Source organism: Hyaloscypha bicolor, assembly GCF_002865645.1.
Source record: "Hyaloscypha bicolor E unplaced genomic scaffold K444scaffold_182, whole genome shotgun sequence".
NCBI lineage: Eukaryota > Fungi > Ascomycota > Leotiomycetes > Helotiales > Hyaloscyphaceae > Hyaloscypha > Hyaloscypha bicolor.
The window spans coordinates 1,916,115-1,931,781 of NW_020194684.1; the positions used below are offsets into that span (position 1 = coordinate 1,916,115).

Genomic DNA, 15,667 nt, shown 5'->3' on the forward strand with positions numbered 1-15,667 from the left:
TCTGCGGTTGTACCGAGATCCGTACTTGCGACCTGGGCCCGGAGATTCGCATGACTCGACTGGGTTTTTGGCTCCTTGCATTCCTTCACTACTGGAATGGATGACCGCACAGGTGATTCTGTAGCGGTTATCTAGTCGGTGAAACGGTTGAAGTTGGGATTTTTGGGTTGAATCAGCAAAGGGAGGCAGTGGTTGCCAAAATGATATTTCGACTTTTGATGCGAGAAGGCCCCATGGATACACTTTCAACGCAGAAACTTCCATGCTTTATCTTAGCTCTCATTTTCTCAATCCAATAAATTCACTGTTACCATCCGCGGTGGAACTTGAGCAAGAGTGTCATAGGAAACATATCATCCCAAACCATCTGGTCGGGGAATAACACTATCATCCCAAGCCCGAATCTCCTCCACAAACACAACACGAGGCGCAACCCTCTGCGACCCTCTCGCCATCATTCCTTGTATCCAATCTCTTTTCTCCTGGATAGAGGACTTGCATAATCTTTCTGGGAGCCACCTGGCCCAATGGACCAACGTCACCGCCTTCTCGTCATCGACCTCTCGAAACTTCACCCATTCTTTCTCTCTCCATCCATCCTTTGTATCTCGGACCAAAACCCCGATGACAACAAAAACGACCTCAAGGTTCCGATATTCTCGAAAGCTTTCGAAATAGATACTTGCTGTCAGGCTAGATCTTAGATTCATGATTGCCACGCATCTGATTTTGTCGAGAGCACCACACGCACCAAACCGCCTGGTTGAAGACCGAGGGCCCCATATCCAGGGCGAATTTGGACCGAGGTGAAGGAGGTCAGTCTGTAGGTGGAAAATGGTGTTGTTGTTTTGTTCTTCTCTCCGTTTTAATTGGTCCAAGTCCACAAAGCCATGCAGCGTTAGGCAATCCTCTTTGATTTGTCGACTTAACTGTCTAAGGATATTCGGTTCGTTCATAAAGGAGCCAGGTTGAATAATTCGAGGTTCGGCCTCGATAAATAGCTTCCAGACCTTGGCCTGAATCTCCAGTGGAAGGTCTAGGAAGAGAGTAAACTTGGCGTTGTCGTTGCTCTTCTCCTGACTCCATTAGTCATTTCCCAAATGTGGGCTTGACAGATGGGATACCTTATCAAAAACAACCTCCACTTCATTCTCAAACTGGAAGGTATCATCCTCGTCAATCTTTGCAGATGCAGCTCGGAGATGATGAATTGAGGGCGAGGAGAGCGCGGCAAGGGTGAACGGTTCTTGGTGGGGTTTCTTGGAGTGCATTGTGCAGCAATATGTCCTCCGAGATGGTGTGTATTAGCCCTGGGTGGTCATCTATAAATCCTAGATGATGGCCTAGTAGAAGTAGGCGGCAGTGTTCGGTGTCGTGTCGCCAAGAGGTTCCCTTTGCTGCCTGCGATCACGTGGGTGTATCTGAACCGCTTTGAAGGTGTGTCCCGATACCTCGCAAGAACTCTTGAACGCTGTGTGAAACATTATTGATACCCACTGCATGATAAGTCTGCTCAAACTAGTGACTTATGCTGGTTGATCGTGCAAAATGTGAAGCGAGAGAGGAAAAGGGGGAAGTAAACATCACGTGATGAAGCCACTGAAGTTAGGGAAGGTGGTTGTAAAGTACCGCGAGTTGCTTGATTCTCCCATTAGTTCAAAGATGTCTATTTAATTTCATTGGATGCCATTTCCCTCAGTCGAACAAACTTCCCCGTCAAGAACTGACTCGAGGACGAATCTGTTCTGAACTTCCAATCGAAGCGAAAATGTCGAGCGACCAGAATATCATTCGGCCTATCCCAAGTCACTCAACTCATTGATGCGGTCCCTTGAATAATGAGGAGTTAGCAAATGCACTACAAAGGTGCTCGAGAAGAAGTGGGAGACTATCTGGGGGAATATCGTGAGAATTCTCAGGATAGGAAAGGGATCAACCCCCACTACTCACAGAAATTAGATCCAGTTGGCAAGTTCCACACCTCCTTGACCAAGGCAACATGAGGTGCAACTCTCTCACTGCCCCGTGCGAGAGACTCCTGCACATTCTTTCGATATTGTTCCAACGGTCCAAGCTCCCGCCCCCATCGCTCCTTACTGCCTTGATGTTGGTGCAGCTCGATATCCTCAAATATAAAATCTGGCTGCAAAGGGGAGTATGTCTTAGGGTCCAGAGGATACACCTGCTCAACCACCAGGAACAAGAGTTCCAAGGAGGTGCAGTGCTGAAAGAAACAGGTCCATTCGGCCACTGCTGCTTTCTTACAAAACAGAGCCACACATCTGACTTTGTCCAGGACATCAGCTTGCTCGAGACATGTCATGAGCTTTTCTTTATTCCACTATTTGTGGCAAAGTCAGCAATTGCTCGGTCGGGATGTTATTTGAGGATCATGATAGTTAGAAAGCTTTTCATCCCATTACTTACTTTATTGTCCTCAATTGTCTTGTGTGCTAAGTAAAGAATGTCGACCTGCTCACAAAGTCAGTACTACAAATCACGAAGAATTTTCGGAGCATTTTGGCTCACCGCAAGGGAGGACAAAACATACTTTGGGATTGAAGACAACGGTTTTGTTGAGTTTTCTATTCTTCAGCTGAACATAACCATATAATGTGTAGACCTGTCTTCTGGTATGCTGGTTGACCTGGCCAAGTATGACTGCCTGGTTCTTCTCGGCTTTTTTAGGAAGGAGGAACGACTTGAGTTCAACAATACGAGGCTGTAGAAGAACACAATACTTCCAAATCTCATCTCGCATTTCAAGGGGAAGCTTAGGGAAGATGGTGAACTCGGAGAGTGCCTTGACGCGGTCATCTTCACTATGGTCGTGCATTTCATGATCGCCCTGTAAGTACTGATCAGTTGTTGTTCCTGTAGATGTCATAACACTGCGATGGTACACACATCGTGATCAACCCTACTGCTCAAAGTCGGTAGTGTCTTGGAGGCACCATCAATGGCCTTGAATTGTGCCGATCTCAGGTGAACAATCGATGTTGAAGAAAGAGCGACCAGTGTTACGGGGAGCTTGAAGGGACTAGAGTTCGCAACCCGTGCGGTCGCCATGTTGCAAGCAATGCAATGTATTTGTTGTCTTTGACGCAATACAAATGCAAAAGCGAATTTTAGGTTGCGGATAGTAAGGTTGTGGGAGCGCGTCGACGAAGGTGACAAAGCCGACGAACGTGTTAAGCGGGGACATCCTCTATTCACTTCAACACTTCAACCGAAAATTTCAAAGTGAGGCAGATAAAGTCATCTGACTAGCACCCGAAATCATTGGTTGAGCCGAATACTTTTGAATTAGTCCCAGTATTTTCCACTTCGATTCTATCTATCACCAACACACTACACAACAGCTCCTCCCATTCCATCAACTAAGCACAAGCAATGGCTACCCTTCTGCTTCCAGAAACTGTTCATATTGATCCTACTCTCGATTTGGCTACACAAGAGTCTCTCTTGGTAAGCTGAATTTAACTTTGAATCTGAATTGAATAAGGTGAAGGAGATGTTCCAATGCTGACGCTTTCAAAGACCTTTGTGAAAAGCGATGGCTCAACAATGATTTTGGCCCTCTCTCCCCTTTCCGCAGCTTCTAAATACCATCTGGAGTCTCTCCTTCCGTATGGTGAAGTTGGTATCATAAACTCTGCAGTCTTTAATCCTCCCCAGTCTAAGGTAAGGCGGTGAACATCCTTTGCGATACTTCGTAGCTAACTCGTGTTCAGGATTCTAAGGTTGACAGATCATTCATGCTTTACAAGAAGCTTCCTCCCGAACTCAGAATTGACATATGGAAGAAGTTCATTCGCGCCAATCCAAGAAAACTTGTAGGAATCTTCTCGAGCTCCCGTTTGCGCGTTGCATTTTTGGCTTTTTCTTGGATACTTAATTCCCGTACCTTCTAAATTTCCAGCAGTTTGCGGAACCCTCAGATTTCTTCGGAGTACGTAATGCTGACCCGAGATGTCCCAGATCCTAAGTATGTCATCATCTGATCACTTCATGTTCCTCAAACGCAAATATCCTGTACCGGTTCAACTGCAAGTCAACAGCGAGATACGCAGCGATGCGTTCAATGCCCATGGCTTCCATGAATTGAAGGAGAAGGGTGATACGCATGGCCTCGTCTTCAATCCCGAACTTGACATGTTGGTCCTCGTTCCGAATTATGCGGTGGATATCTCTGCTCAGAGCCTGCAAGATGCCGCACGTGCAAGCCAAGTTCTCGGCAAAATCAGAAGTATTGCAATATCACTCTGGCACTACGACCTCCACGAGTTCATTGAAAGTTTCAAGAACTATACGAACCTAGAGTTGGTGTTTATTATTACAGGAGATCCGCAAAGGAATCCTTGGGGGACAGCTAAAGAGCGTCGAGTCTCGGAAGAGAGCGAGATTATGTTCGAGATACTTAACACTAATGCGAGTTCGCGTGACTTCTAGGGTATGGAGGTTCCTCAATTCCATGCACCTACTGGACAATTTGAAAGCAGATCCTCACAACAAATCAGGCATCTACATAAGGCTATGAGTAGGGCCGGAGGTGTCACACCGCATATACGCTTCGTCAGGGTTGCAACGTTGATCGTTAGCCGCCACCGGAGCTAGGAGGGGCAAGCGGGGTGAGGAAACTCGGGGAATAGATTAAGTGGATAGTCCAGGTTTTCTGGTTTTGACGATTCCTTTATTTTCCGTCTTCATCTTGCTGCTTCCTTCTGCACTAGGTTTTCCCCTTGAGCTGAGACAGTGCAAGAAACAAATCAGGGAGTATTCTCAAGACATCGAGATGTCATGGAGATCCACTTCCATCTCCCGATGTATATCCCAGTATTTGTCCGTATTCGATCTATTCCCGTGCCATGACCGCTCAGATGTTGGAGAAGTTGGCAAGAGTCTATTCCAGAATTTCCGAGACTCACACGGATCGAAGCTGGCATTCTGACCTTCCATTTTAAATAATTTCATATCGCTAATTCATCCCCTTGGCCGAGCCACCTTAGCCGAGCAGGTAGTTGAAAGTACCCAACACTTCTTCACAATCTTGGACTCAGCGCTGGCCTTGTCGATCTCCACATCGATGAGATTTACGATGTCGTACCAGAATCTTGACTCTTGGAGGATAATAGTATCCTCACACTCGTTAAATCAGAACGACCATCCTGAGTCCTTATCGAAGCTTGGGACGAGTCTCACCAGGGCTCGAGCAACATCTATGCATAAACTGCAACGAAGATCCACGATGTCATTCAGGTTGCACTGACATTGGCATGAAAGGCGGAAGAGAAGGTAGTGGCATTGCATGAAACGAATTAAGTGCTCTGTCAAGACAAAAATTGGGATCGACAAGATCTCAAGAACGGACTGTCACATTCCCGAATCCAGGAGAGCTCAATCCTCTTGGTAGCCAACCAGAAACCCTTCTCTTGGAGTTCTTGGGACTGGTAAGAGAGGGCCACTTGAACCGCTCCCTGTATGATGATGAATTTGCAGCAGACACAGGTGGATATTGTCAAAGACGTCCAGTGTAACGTTTCTTGAATGTCATTCCAAGTCTGATACCACCATGAACAGGAGATGACGACGCACGGTACCCGCTCTCTTTGAAACATAGGAGTGCCATTGACTGAACTGACTGGTGGGGCTGGCCCCAGGTTCTCGCCCCCAAGGTCGGCCGAGGGCTGTCATCAAGGGCAACGAGATGAGCAGTTAGGGAATTGCTTAAATAAGGTTGCCAAGGCTCACCCAAAGAAGTTTGGACGGCGTTTGGTTCCCAGCAGCCATCGTCTCATACAGGGATGAAATGTCCATGGCATCTCGGACAGTGACGCTCGACCGCTAGGCTTGAAACGGTCAAACAGGGGAAGCGAAACTTGACTGGGGTTTCAACCAGATGGGGCTCACGAATCAAGCTGACAGCAAAGGCAATGAGAACATTGAAAAGAGACTTCCTGGCTTCGGATTTGCTCAGCAAGAAAACGCCAAGGTGAGTGGTTGATGTTTATCCGATGATCAGAAGTTTTCAATCCTTGATCGATCTCGATTAGATCTGATTAAATCCCTGCAGAAGCTCTCCCATCGATCTACGACCCTCTCTCCTGGGACCAAAGAAGGTTTCGTTTCTCATGGCTTGGGGAAAAGATGGGGAAGCCGGTTGCATGAACCTCTCAATAAAGGTCGGTTGCGTCAAGCGGAGTTTAGAGGCTCTGGGAAGGGAACTCCGCTCTGGGGCTCCCGTCATGAATTCCCGCCCGACTCAAGACCCGCAAGATGCTCTTCAAAGCTGTGTCAGCAAGGCCTGATATGACGCCTTCTCGTTTGCACAATGGGCGCGCTGCTGGTGCAAAGAGTCGGGAGAAGGGGTAGGGCTTGACTTCAAGTCCCCAGGACAGATTTCGCCGTTCTTCAAGTCCCAAGCACACATTCAAAAGGCTCAAGAGCCAGACGCAACTCAAATAAGAAACCGGAAAAAGTGCTCAATCAAGCCTTGTGATCACGAAACATGCACCTTGCCGTGGACTTGGTAGCAAAAATTTGCAGGTAAAGACCCTGTCGGCCGCTGCGGTCATATGTGGAAACACCCTGCTTTCGGGCAATTTGACTCCTGCTCTTTTAAAACTTCAAATTGACTTTTACTAAAACTACGAATTTCTTAATAAAAGGCGAATATTTGGAAAGGCTTTATATTAAATATCTTAGATATCTATTAGACTAATAGTTCAAAAAGGGGTATTATAATAAATTTAATAGTTAAAGCAAGGAAATTTTGGTATTCCTTGTTCTCGCTTAAGCTTTGTCTGTGCGAGGCTCGCAATGAGTAAATTTTGATAGAAAACGGTTAAAAATCGACTTTGAAAAGTAGCATAAAAGAAGAGCCTGAGAGCTCTTTTAAAATTAGTAAAGGATTCTAAAAGAAGTCTTAAACTAGTAAAGTTTTATTACGAGGAAAGAGTTCGCGAGAAAAGGTACGGGTGTGGGTGAAATTGTTCGAAAACAGGGTGTTTTTGCATATGACTTGGTCTGAAGAAAGCTACTGCAGGGAGAATTTGACTGCTTTGAGCAACTTTATGCTGCGGTCAAATCTTTCCCCACCCTTACCAACAACTGCCAATACATGCTATTTTGGACTAGACAATCTGCTCACGCCATCTCTCACAGCTTGCTATTGACTAATTGATCCTTTTGTAGCCCACTAATATCTTTTTATAGCTAGATGACCGTACAAGGGCCGCAGATCTCTACAAATCTGGCACTACGCGGTCAAACGACACAAGTATGGGAATCAACACCATCGAGAGGTATGTCAAAAAGACTAGAGATCGTGAGTTCAACCCGGGCTTGATCCAGGAGGCATCGAAATAACAACTCCTCACTCCGTACAACCTCGAGGGCAGATTGCGATGGTCACTGTCATGAAGGGACTGATTCCGGCGCCGAAAGGGCGAGTACGGACTCCTGTCGGACACAAATACCTCGAGGCGCTGCAATCGAAGGTCAATGGTGACTCCGATACCTCGAGCTCACCGTCTCCTTCTGCGGAGCAGAATAACCCAGGGCTGGACCTGCTGATTCTTGGGTTGACCTCTGGTACCGCCATGGACGATATCGACTTCGCATTATGTCGATTCACGCAAGGCTCGCCCGAGGCACCGCTTTGCCTTGAGATTGTCCAGGTACTTTGCTCGGTCTCTTGCTCTTTGGCTTTGCTAACATCTTCAAGTACGATTCCGTTGTCATGCCTTCAAAGATTCGAAGCGATATCCTCGCCATGCTAAGAGAAGATGCTGCTCCACCGAGTATGCTATCCCAGATGGACGCCGAGATGGGACACACCTTTGCAAATGCTATACACATCTTCACACACAAGCACGGAATCGCACTGGACGATATCGACATGATTGGATCAGGTGGGCAATTAATAACGCTAACTGGCTCTCCTCCACAGGGGCAACATCGATCAAACATGTGCTTGGGAGAGGGGGCAGTTATCTCGGCCAAGACAGGCGTTACAACGGTCTCGGATTATCGAACTGCAGAGCAAGCCGTTGGGAGACAGGGAGCACCATTGTTCGCATATCTCGTGGGCTTACTGCTGCACCATCCTACACGGCTCCAGATCTGTATAACAATCGGAGGAATCACAACAGTTTGCTTCATCCCACCGGATAACAAAGGGGGAATTGATGCTATGTACGATTGGGATACCGGGCCAGGTACCTGCATGATCGACTCAGCTTTTCGGCAATTTGGACTCGATCCAACGACGGATCAAGCCTCGTCATTGCTATACGGCCAAATATGCCATCCAGTGGTGGAAGAACTATTGACGAACGACGAGTACTTGAAGACAAGACCGCCCAAAACAACAGCTAGAGAAATTTTTGGCGATGCCATGGCTCACCGGATTGCGGAAATGTGTGCATATCGAGGCTGCACCCCTGCCGACACCATCGCCACCCTCACACGCTTCACATCCGCAAGCATTGCTCAGCAAATGCTCGTCTTCGGACCTGGTCGAGAGGCGATAAACAACGCAGATATCATCGTTGATGGCCGTGGCATGTCGAACATGCAACTCATCGCAGACCTCCAAAATGAGTTTCCTGGAGCCACATTTGGCACGTTCGAGTCGACGGGCGTGCCGTCAAATGCAAAGAAAGCAGTAGGCTTTGCCATGCAAGCGATGGAAGCGATTCTCGGTCGCGCTCTACCTGTTCCCACGAATGCAGATGTAAGGCGGCCGAATACAATTACTGGGAAGCTGGCTCCGGGATTGAGATGGAGGGAGATTATCGAGAAGAGCGTAGCGTTTGGTGGTGCGGGGAGGGGATGGGAGGGGCTACCCGAGGTGAGGGAGTTGATTGTGAAGCAGAAGGTATAGGTGAGTGAGGTCTAAATGTTCCTTTGCGTATAGGTTCTGAACATTTGGTGCTTGGGAGGCTGGATTCCTTGCATGATATCCCAGCTTGGCTTAAGCTAAAAATATAGATGAATATTACGTTATGTCTTGAAATCTCGATTTTGTTTGCCAAGTCGTGCATTTTTCTAGGTTGCAAGAAGTCAGAGATCATGCGACTCTCTGGGCATGGGGTGCTTCAAGTGGCTGCCACATATGAGTTTCGTTAGAATCAATTGTGGCGATGATTGCAACCGTGGGTATTTCTTAGAGGGGAATCGTGAGGTCTTGCTTGGAATAGGGGTTGTGTCGCACAAGACGTAGTCACGGCTTGTGTACCAAATCGTCCCAGGAAGCATATTTTGAGACCATCTACTGCGCTGAGATTGTTTTACGAGAGTAATGCGTTGTGTTGCCGTGGGTTCAAAACGAGAAATTGGATCCCCTTCGCTGTTGAAGGATTTGTGATGAGCTACTTACTATACTATCTATTCGAATCATCCGTATTGCTCTGCTCGTATTGCTTGTACACCCAATAGAACGAGATACACGAAATGAAGCAAGACACGCTAAAATAAGAAACCGTTGTTCGCGACTGAAGGATTCGTGATGTTACTGCTTATTTACTTGAGTCCTCCGAGTTGTTTGTACCGCCGATGAAAGAGGACCTGCCGAAGGATTGTGAAAGGTTACTTACCACACGTGCAAATCCTCCCGGTGCTAAGTACGAATCCAATATTTGAGTCCCCGAATGGGGTTTCTAGCTCATGCTCTGTTGGGAGGAAACCAGGAGGTTTTCAGTATATCCCAGATACTGAATGGACCCAAGAGACAAATTTATGTGGGGAATAGAACGAGCGGCCGCGTGTAACAGCCTGGCCCGCGGAGTAGGATTTAGTTTGCCATAAATATCTTAGCCGTGGTTCCTAACGTTGTGGCTTGCGACCGAAGCCGTCGCACGCTAATAAATACAAGTCCTCTGCGGGATGATGCTGGGAGGCCAAGATAGGAAAATAAGAGAACAGGATGTCATCTTCCGATCCTAACGAATACGAAGCAGCTTGAAGATGTAATAATAAAGTTTTGCCGTTTTCCCGGAATCGAAACAGTACTAGGAGAGAACGATATACTAAAAATCGATCCATCCGTGAAGTCAAAAACGGTCACGCACCTGAGCAGATCTGGGATTGAGAATTCAAAAAGGGAAAGACCATGTCGAGGAAGTTCTAGATCAATGAAGCAGATCTGATCGAATGGTTGCAATCCTGCGACGTCTCCTTCCAAGGTGCTGATGGCCACAACTCTGCGCCAAAAGCCTTGACCGACGTGTCGCTAAACCTCTCTTGCTTTTCCCACCTTTATCTCCAAACAGAATTAAAATAGCTCTAGCTCCTAACCTGAGACTTCAGAGCAGAGCTTAGATATCCTGTCTCGATTCTCGTTTCACCGAGGACGGGAGTGCTGTTGACAGCACAGCGCCGGTGTCTTGAAAGGAGGGAATTGGAGAAAGCTTGAAAACGCCACGTGAAGCCAATAAAATGGCAGGAGTTTCGGGACACTTGCCAGCGCCACTTCTGGGTTAGGGAAGGAAGCCGTTGCGTGCTATTGCGCACTTGGAGGTGCGGACGGCCGCTACAAGCGGCCTGCTTTATCGCGGCTAGCTGTAATTGACGGATGGTACCGGTACAGCATGAATTGGTGCCTGGAAGCATCTGGAGATGGCTAGTGCTGCCGAGAAGAGTCGGAGATTTCTTTTGCTCCTTCAGGGCACGGAAGTCTTCTGAGCTGGTGTCTGTGCATGGCTGAGGCCGGGTCTTATTAAGGAGAAACATTGATTGACGGCAGAGAGCTGGATTGTTGCTCTTTGTACACTTGCCAAATTGTGGAAAGTATCTGGGGTATTTTTTCCTTCTTGAGCAGCGGGAGAAAAGGGGAAAATCGGGCAGAGGGTGGGGTTCTGAGTGGGGTGAAGAACGGCTCTTGGAACCCTGAAAACGCAAGTCTGTGCGGTGCTGGACCTTGCATCACCGTGCATTCCGCAGAAAGCTCATGGACACACGGATTCACGAATAGGAACGAGCAGGAGGCCGACTCCGTCTCCACGCCGTCGGTGATTGTGCCATCGTTGAGCCAGGAACGAGTCCAAGATGGTGCTAGAGTGCAGAGCCACGAGCTTTGAACTCTGAGCGGACGGACCCGCTGAAACGGTTGGCACTTGACGGGTTGGGAGCCAGAGAGTGGCGATCCCGTCGCCGCGGTGTTTGAACTTTGATAGGGCGACAGGGCCCAGACGTTGCTTTTGTGGTTGACGGAAATGTATTGTTGCAGTAGTAGGTTTGCTTTCCTGGGACAGAGCCAGAGCTTTCGATAGCTGATATTGTTTATTGCATGAGCCTGCCTCTGGTAAGACAGCAGCGCCCAGAACATGCTCTTACACGGGCTGATGTGAGATTCCTCACGTGCAGACTGGCCGAGGAGAGGCCTGTATCCGTACTTCAGACACACTTCACCCGTGGCTGCACGGGCTCCGGCCCTGGCCCTGAGGTTGTCCTTTCTTCGCGGCCTTCTGGTCGAGTCTGCCGAGTCTGCGAGTCTGCCGAGTTGCGAGCAGGTGGCGTCGGCGAGGTTGTGCAAACAAGAATACAAATGGAAACTGGAGTGGCCGGTCAAGCGCGCTCCTTATCTGCACTCGGATCGGGGCGCCTCTTGCAGGCGTCAATCCTAGCCTATCCTCCCCCCTGACGCCCGTCCATGCAGTCCGACCCAGCGCCAATCCCCCTCTGGACCTGAACGCTGCGGTGCGGTGTGCGGTGCGCAGTGTGCAGTGTGCACACTTGCTCGTCCGGGCCAACCCCCAACTCTGCAGCCAGGTGTCCAGGACTCCAGGTGGCAGCCGGTGGCCCAGTGGTCCCAGATCCTCTCCCAACGTCGAGAATGGCCCAGCGGCCCAGCATCCATCCTCGGCCATGACGGCGGAGGCGCGCTGCCTTCGAAATACAGTAGCCCGCGGTCACTCCCTCCAGAGATGGGGGTGCTTCCGTATCAGCGTATCTCGTCCTGGCTCTCCCTCCCGGCCCTCCCCTCTCCTCCCCTCCCCTCCCCTCCACTCCCCTCTCCTCTCCTCCTGCTCCTGCGTGTGCTCATTTCCATCCCGCATCCCGTCAGCCTGGTCCTGCTGCTGGGCGCTGCTAATTGCGAATCCAGACTCCATTCCCGCGAGGCAGGGCAGGGCCGCCATTTCATGCTGACTGCTGGTGGGCCCCCAACCAGACCCTACAACTGGCCCCCTCCCTGCATGGAGAGAGAGCACTGGCACTTCCCCATGAAAGCTAGGAGGAGCCTTTCAGATATATGAGATCCGACAAAAGGACATCAGCCTATGCAAAAGCAAAAACTGTCGATCCTTTCCTCCTTCACTCTTTATCCTCCCCCTCCTCACCCCTTTGTCCCATCCCCTTCTCTCCTCTGGGGCTGTTGAAAGGTTCTGTGGTGGGAAGCGTGGCCATTGGCATCCCTTATTTTCGGGTATGTAATCCTTTCTGTGGTCAGGTGGACGCTTGTCCAGAGTTTGCTAACTGATTAGTATTCAGAAGGTGAATATTTTGAATACAGCCTCGTCCCCACATCACCAGCTTTCCTCTTTCTCCGCCTTGCCGACTGCCTTGCCGTGTATTCACTCCGCGCTATCTTCCGAGTGCAAATCTCATCTTCCGTCGATCTACATCGCGTCCTCTTTTACAGAGCACACACAAAATCACAACCTTGCACCGAGCTTCCGTCCTCGACGAGGGGTGGCTACTTGCTTGACAGGATATCTCCTTCATAAGCACTTGTCCAGTGCACTGCCTTAGCGTTGCGTCTACACCCTCACCGCATTACGGAATTACATGGCGATCTAAGGTCTCCCAACCTCAACAATCAAGATGTCTGGCAGGAGCGCCTATGTGCGCAAGGAGAAGACAAAGATCAAGGATGGCGGAACATCGTCTGAAGGAAACTCCGAGAGGACAGGCACATCTATCAGTGACTTCCCGATGCCAACGCACTCTCCATATGACGCTGAGCACATGTACCCGAACAGCAGTGAGATCTCGACTATCATGTCAGTCGGCTCGGATGACCTTGCCTATGCTCGTGTACGCAAGCCCCATGTACCAGTCATCGAGGTCTCCGGCATTGAGAAGTCATCTTTCAGATCGGTGATGGACAAGAAGAGTGAGAGTTTTAGGAAAGGTCTGTCGAAGACATTTGGGGGCAAGAAGAAGAAGAATGGTGACTCGGACGGAAGACCGCAGACATCTACCACGTTTCGTCCGGAATCCCATGAGCTTGATTCTGGCGACTACATCCCCCCTTCATTCAAGGCCCGCCAACAGCAACTCAGCGAACCAGACTATGTTCGACCAGGCCCACCGCAGACGAAACTCCCGCCTATTCCACAAGGACCCGCTTTGAAACGATGGATTGGAGGTGGTCGACCCCCACAAGCATGGAACAAGCTTCGAAAGGATCCAGAGCTTTGGGACCCCAATGGCGACACTCTAGTCTTCCTCGGTCCGGAGACTCGCCCGTCAGCTCGACCACCGCCTTCCTTTCGGCTGTCGTCCCATGTCCTTGAAGCTACGGAGTCGAGACACCTTCTTTCTCTGCTCCGTGAAGGTGCTACCGATGCAAACTCCTTCGGCATGCCGCCCTCCCCTCTTAATTCTCCAGGCATGAGATCGATTCAGCCGGCACGCCAGGGATACCAACACACACCTCCGACCTCCGATGAAGGCAACAGCAGTTATGACATGTACGACGGGCAAATATCCTATGAGATTTCCTTCCCAACGCCGACCAATAAGTCACAGACCGAAGCCATTCGTCACAATGTCACCACTCGAAATGTCTTCGCTGTTCTGTACCAAGCTTCGTTAGTTGGCCTCAATCTCTACCAGGCTTTGGATGACCTTCGTGAGCGCCTCGAGTCTTACATGCCATCGACAGACCCCATCGGGATGCTTCTTGAATACGTTGTCGGTAAAGGCTTTGACAATGTCCGAGAAAATCCGTCCATGGCTGTAGCCATGCTTGCCTGGTCCGAGAGTCCTGGTATTCGCTGGGAGCAAGGATGGAGAGAATCATTTGTCCATTGTGCTGGGATGTACAATCGGCTTGAAGCCACGCCCGAGTACAAATACCTCACCCCGGTTACCAGGTCGCTCCTTGATGGAAAAAGCTTGGAGGTCTCGGTCCGCGTTGGGGGCTGTGAGGAACGCCTCAAGGACTTCGACTTTCTTGACCAGTGGCGACCAATGCAGGACAATTCACCTAGCCGAGCAGCCTTCCAACGATGTCAAAAGTTTCTCTTGCAGCACTATCGAAACTCCTATGAATCTTGGCCTCCGTCTGCGCCTCATGGACATGACCTGTGGCTCCACAGAAACCTGACCCAAAAGCTACAGAGTGACTTTGGTGCGCTATATGAATACTTCGTTAATCGAGACGTTATTTGGGATGGCTCGGAGGAACGAAGCGGCCGAAAGTGGAATCTTGTCAATTACGGAGACGCCTCTTTCCAAGCAGATACGGCCGATTGCCCCTTCACTGATATCCTTGTTGCTTTCGACAATCTTCACAAGTACCCACACATCCCTTGCCCCTATCCGCTTGTTCCCGACACGTTACCGCAGAGATCCGATTCGAAGGAGAATCTTCTCAAGATGAAGAAATCGGCCGCAAAGCCCCAGGAAGACAAGATGGCAGAGCGGAAGGCGGCATTGGCTTACACCGAATCAACCAATATCTACATCTTGGGATCAGATTTCGTCAGCAACGACCTGGTAGATGCGTTCATTAAATTTGAAAAGGGTGATAGAGCCGGTGATACTGATCCGTACGCTGCTCGACGAGGCCGATGGGTTCTGATCTATTTCATCCTGCAAACCTTGGCGTCTATCTCCGTCGATACGCCGCACATACGCTACGTCAATGACGTTTCCTACCACATGAGCCCTAAGCTTCGTGGCACTCCCCCTTGGCTCGCAATGGGAACTAACCAGGACATCGATGAGGCAAGCCACGTCCGTAGCCACTGCTGGACCATCCGTTCAACTTGGCCACAACATCACACTCCTCCCCTTATCATGGGCACGACCCGCCGAAATGCTCACCATTCACACTCTGTTCGATCTGCTGCCCCATCGGTGGCTTCTAGCGATGCTGAGGGCTCGGTCCGTTCTCCAACCATGAGCTCTGCGACCGCTTCAATCACGGGCAAATCGAGACGTAGCCATCGGAAGGACATTACCGAGCACCAGCTCCCTCCATACACTGGTTTCTCCTCTCACAATGTTGACGAGTGGCCAATCAAGGAGGAAGACTTCTCTCGCAATAGACCCCAAAAGGAATTCCTCATCAAAGATTTCGATGATTACCAATTCTAAAGGAGGGGAGCTTTGGAGGGAATTTTTCTAAATGAGATCCTGGGAGGCATGTTTGTTTCTGATTCAATACCCATGGCTTGCTTATGGATTGCCCTTTGTCTTTTCATTTTCGGTTGACATGGTATAAGATTTCACGGAATGAATGGGGATGCATATCAGGGGAATGGTGATGAAGAATGGATGCATACTACTAATGATATGGTGGACGAAATGGCCGGGGTGGAATAGATGGAGTTGGGTCTGCTATTTGCATGGGATTGTTTCCTGTCAATGAACGCACACACTTCTACTGTTCTGAGCGTAATTAGCGTTCGACTCCTGGCCTTAAGTCACAATA

The 15,667-nt window shown here is 49.5% G+C and overlaps 7 protein-coding genes across 7 annotated transcripts; 3 read left to right on the forward strand and 4 right to left on the reverse strand.

Annotated features, from left to right (window-relative positions):
* Nucleotides 1-44: 44 nt before the first annotated feature.
* On the reverse strand, nucleotides 45-1,331 carry K444DRAFT_669113 (uncharacterized protein). The gene is made up of 2 exons (XM_024887486.1): nucleotides 1,125-1,331; nucleotides 45-1,076 (listed from the first exon to the last, which is right to left on the reverse strand). Exons 1-2 carry the CDS (start codon nucleotides 1,269-1,271, stop codon nucleotides 354-356), a joined length of 870 nt encoding a protein of 289 aa, XP_024728134.1. The 5' UTR covers nucleotides 1,272-1,331; the 3' UTR covers nucleotides 45-353.
* Nucleotides 1,332-1,810: 479 nt separating this feature from the next.
* K444DRAFT_636560 (uncharacterized protein) lies at nucleotides 1,811-3,069 on the reverse strand (the record flags this gene model as incomplete). The annotated part of the gene is made up of 5 exons (XM_024884007.1): nucleotides 1,811-1,830; nucleotides 1,951-2,341; nucleotides 2,428-2,472; nucleotides 2,552-2,848; nucleotides 2,908-3,069. The coding sequence occupies 5 exons, from the start codon at nucleotides 3,067-3,069 to the stop codon at nucleotides 1,811-1,813; spliced, it is 915 nt and encodes a 304-aa protein (XP_024728135.1).
* A 324-nt stretch (nucleotides 3,070-3,393) lies between these two features.
* K444DRAFT_636561 (uncharacterized protein) lies at nucleotides 3,394-4,452 on the forward strand (the record flags this gene model as incomplete). The annotated part of the gene is made up of 5 exons (XM_024884008.1): nucleotides 3,394-3,468; nucleotides 3,541-3,684; nucleotides 3,735-3,836; nucleotides 3,926-3,952; nucleotides 3,982-4,452. The coding sequence occupies 5 exons, from the start codon at nucleotides 3,394-3,396 to the stop codon at nucleotides 4,450-4,452; spliced, it is 819 nt and encodes a 272-aa protein (XP_024728136.1).
* A 531-nt stretch (nucleotides 4,453-4,983) lies between these two features.
* Nucleotides 4,984-5,948, reverse strand: K444DRAFT_707215 (uncharacterized protein; the record flags this gene model as incomplete). The annotated part of the gene is made up of 3 exons (XM_024888156.1): nucleotides 5,752-5,948; nucleotides 5,372-5,687; nucleotides 4,984-5,120 (listed from the first exon to the last, which is right to left on the reverse strand). Exons 1-3 carry the CDS (start codon nucleotides 5,815-5,817, stop codon nucleotides 4,984-4,986), a joined length of 519 nt encoding a protein of 172 aa, XP_024728137.1. The 5' UTR covers nucleotides 5,818-5,948.
* Nucleotides 5,949-7,418: 1,470 nt separating this feature from the next.
* Nucleotides 7,419-8,887, forward strand: K444DRAFT_647489 (UPF0075-domain-containing protein; the record flags this gene model as incomplete). Its single annotated transcript, XM_024885345.1, has 2 exons — nucleotides 7,419-7,679; nucleotides 7,727-8,887. The coding sequence occupies 2 exons, from the start codon at nucleotides 7,419-7,421 to the stop codon at nucleotides 8,885-8,887; spliced, it is 1,422 nt and encodes a 473-aa protein (XP_024728138.1).
* Nucleotides 8,888-11,408: 2,521 nt separating this feature from the next.
* On the reverse strand, nucleotides 11,409-11,870 carry K444DRAFT_636564 (uncharacterized protein; the record flags this gene model as incomplete). The annotated part of the gene is made up of 1 exon (XM_024884009.1): nucleotides 11,409-11,870. The coding sequence occupies one exon, from the start codon at nucleotides 11,868-11,870 to the stop codon at nucleotides 11,409-11,411; it is 462 nt and encodes a 153-aa protein (XP_024728139.1).
* Nucleotides 11,871-12,514: 644 nt separating this feature from the next.
* K444DRAFT_227705 (uncharacterized protein) lies at nucleotides 12,515-15,444 on the forward strand. The gene has a single exon (XM_024871200.1). It carries the CDS (start codon nucleotides 12,826-12,828, stop codon nucleotides 15,328-15,330), a length of 2,505 nt encoding a protein of 834 aa, XP_024728140.1. The 5' UTR covers nucleotides 12,515-12,825; the 3' UTR covers nucleotides 15,331-15,444.
* The last annotated feature ends 223 nt before the right edge of the window (nucleotides 15,445-15,667 follow it).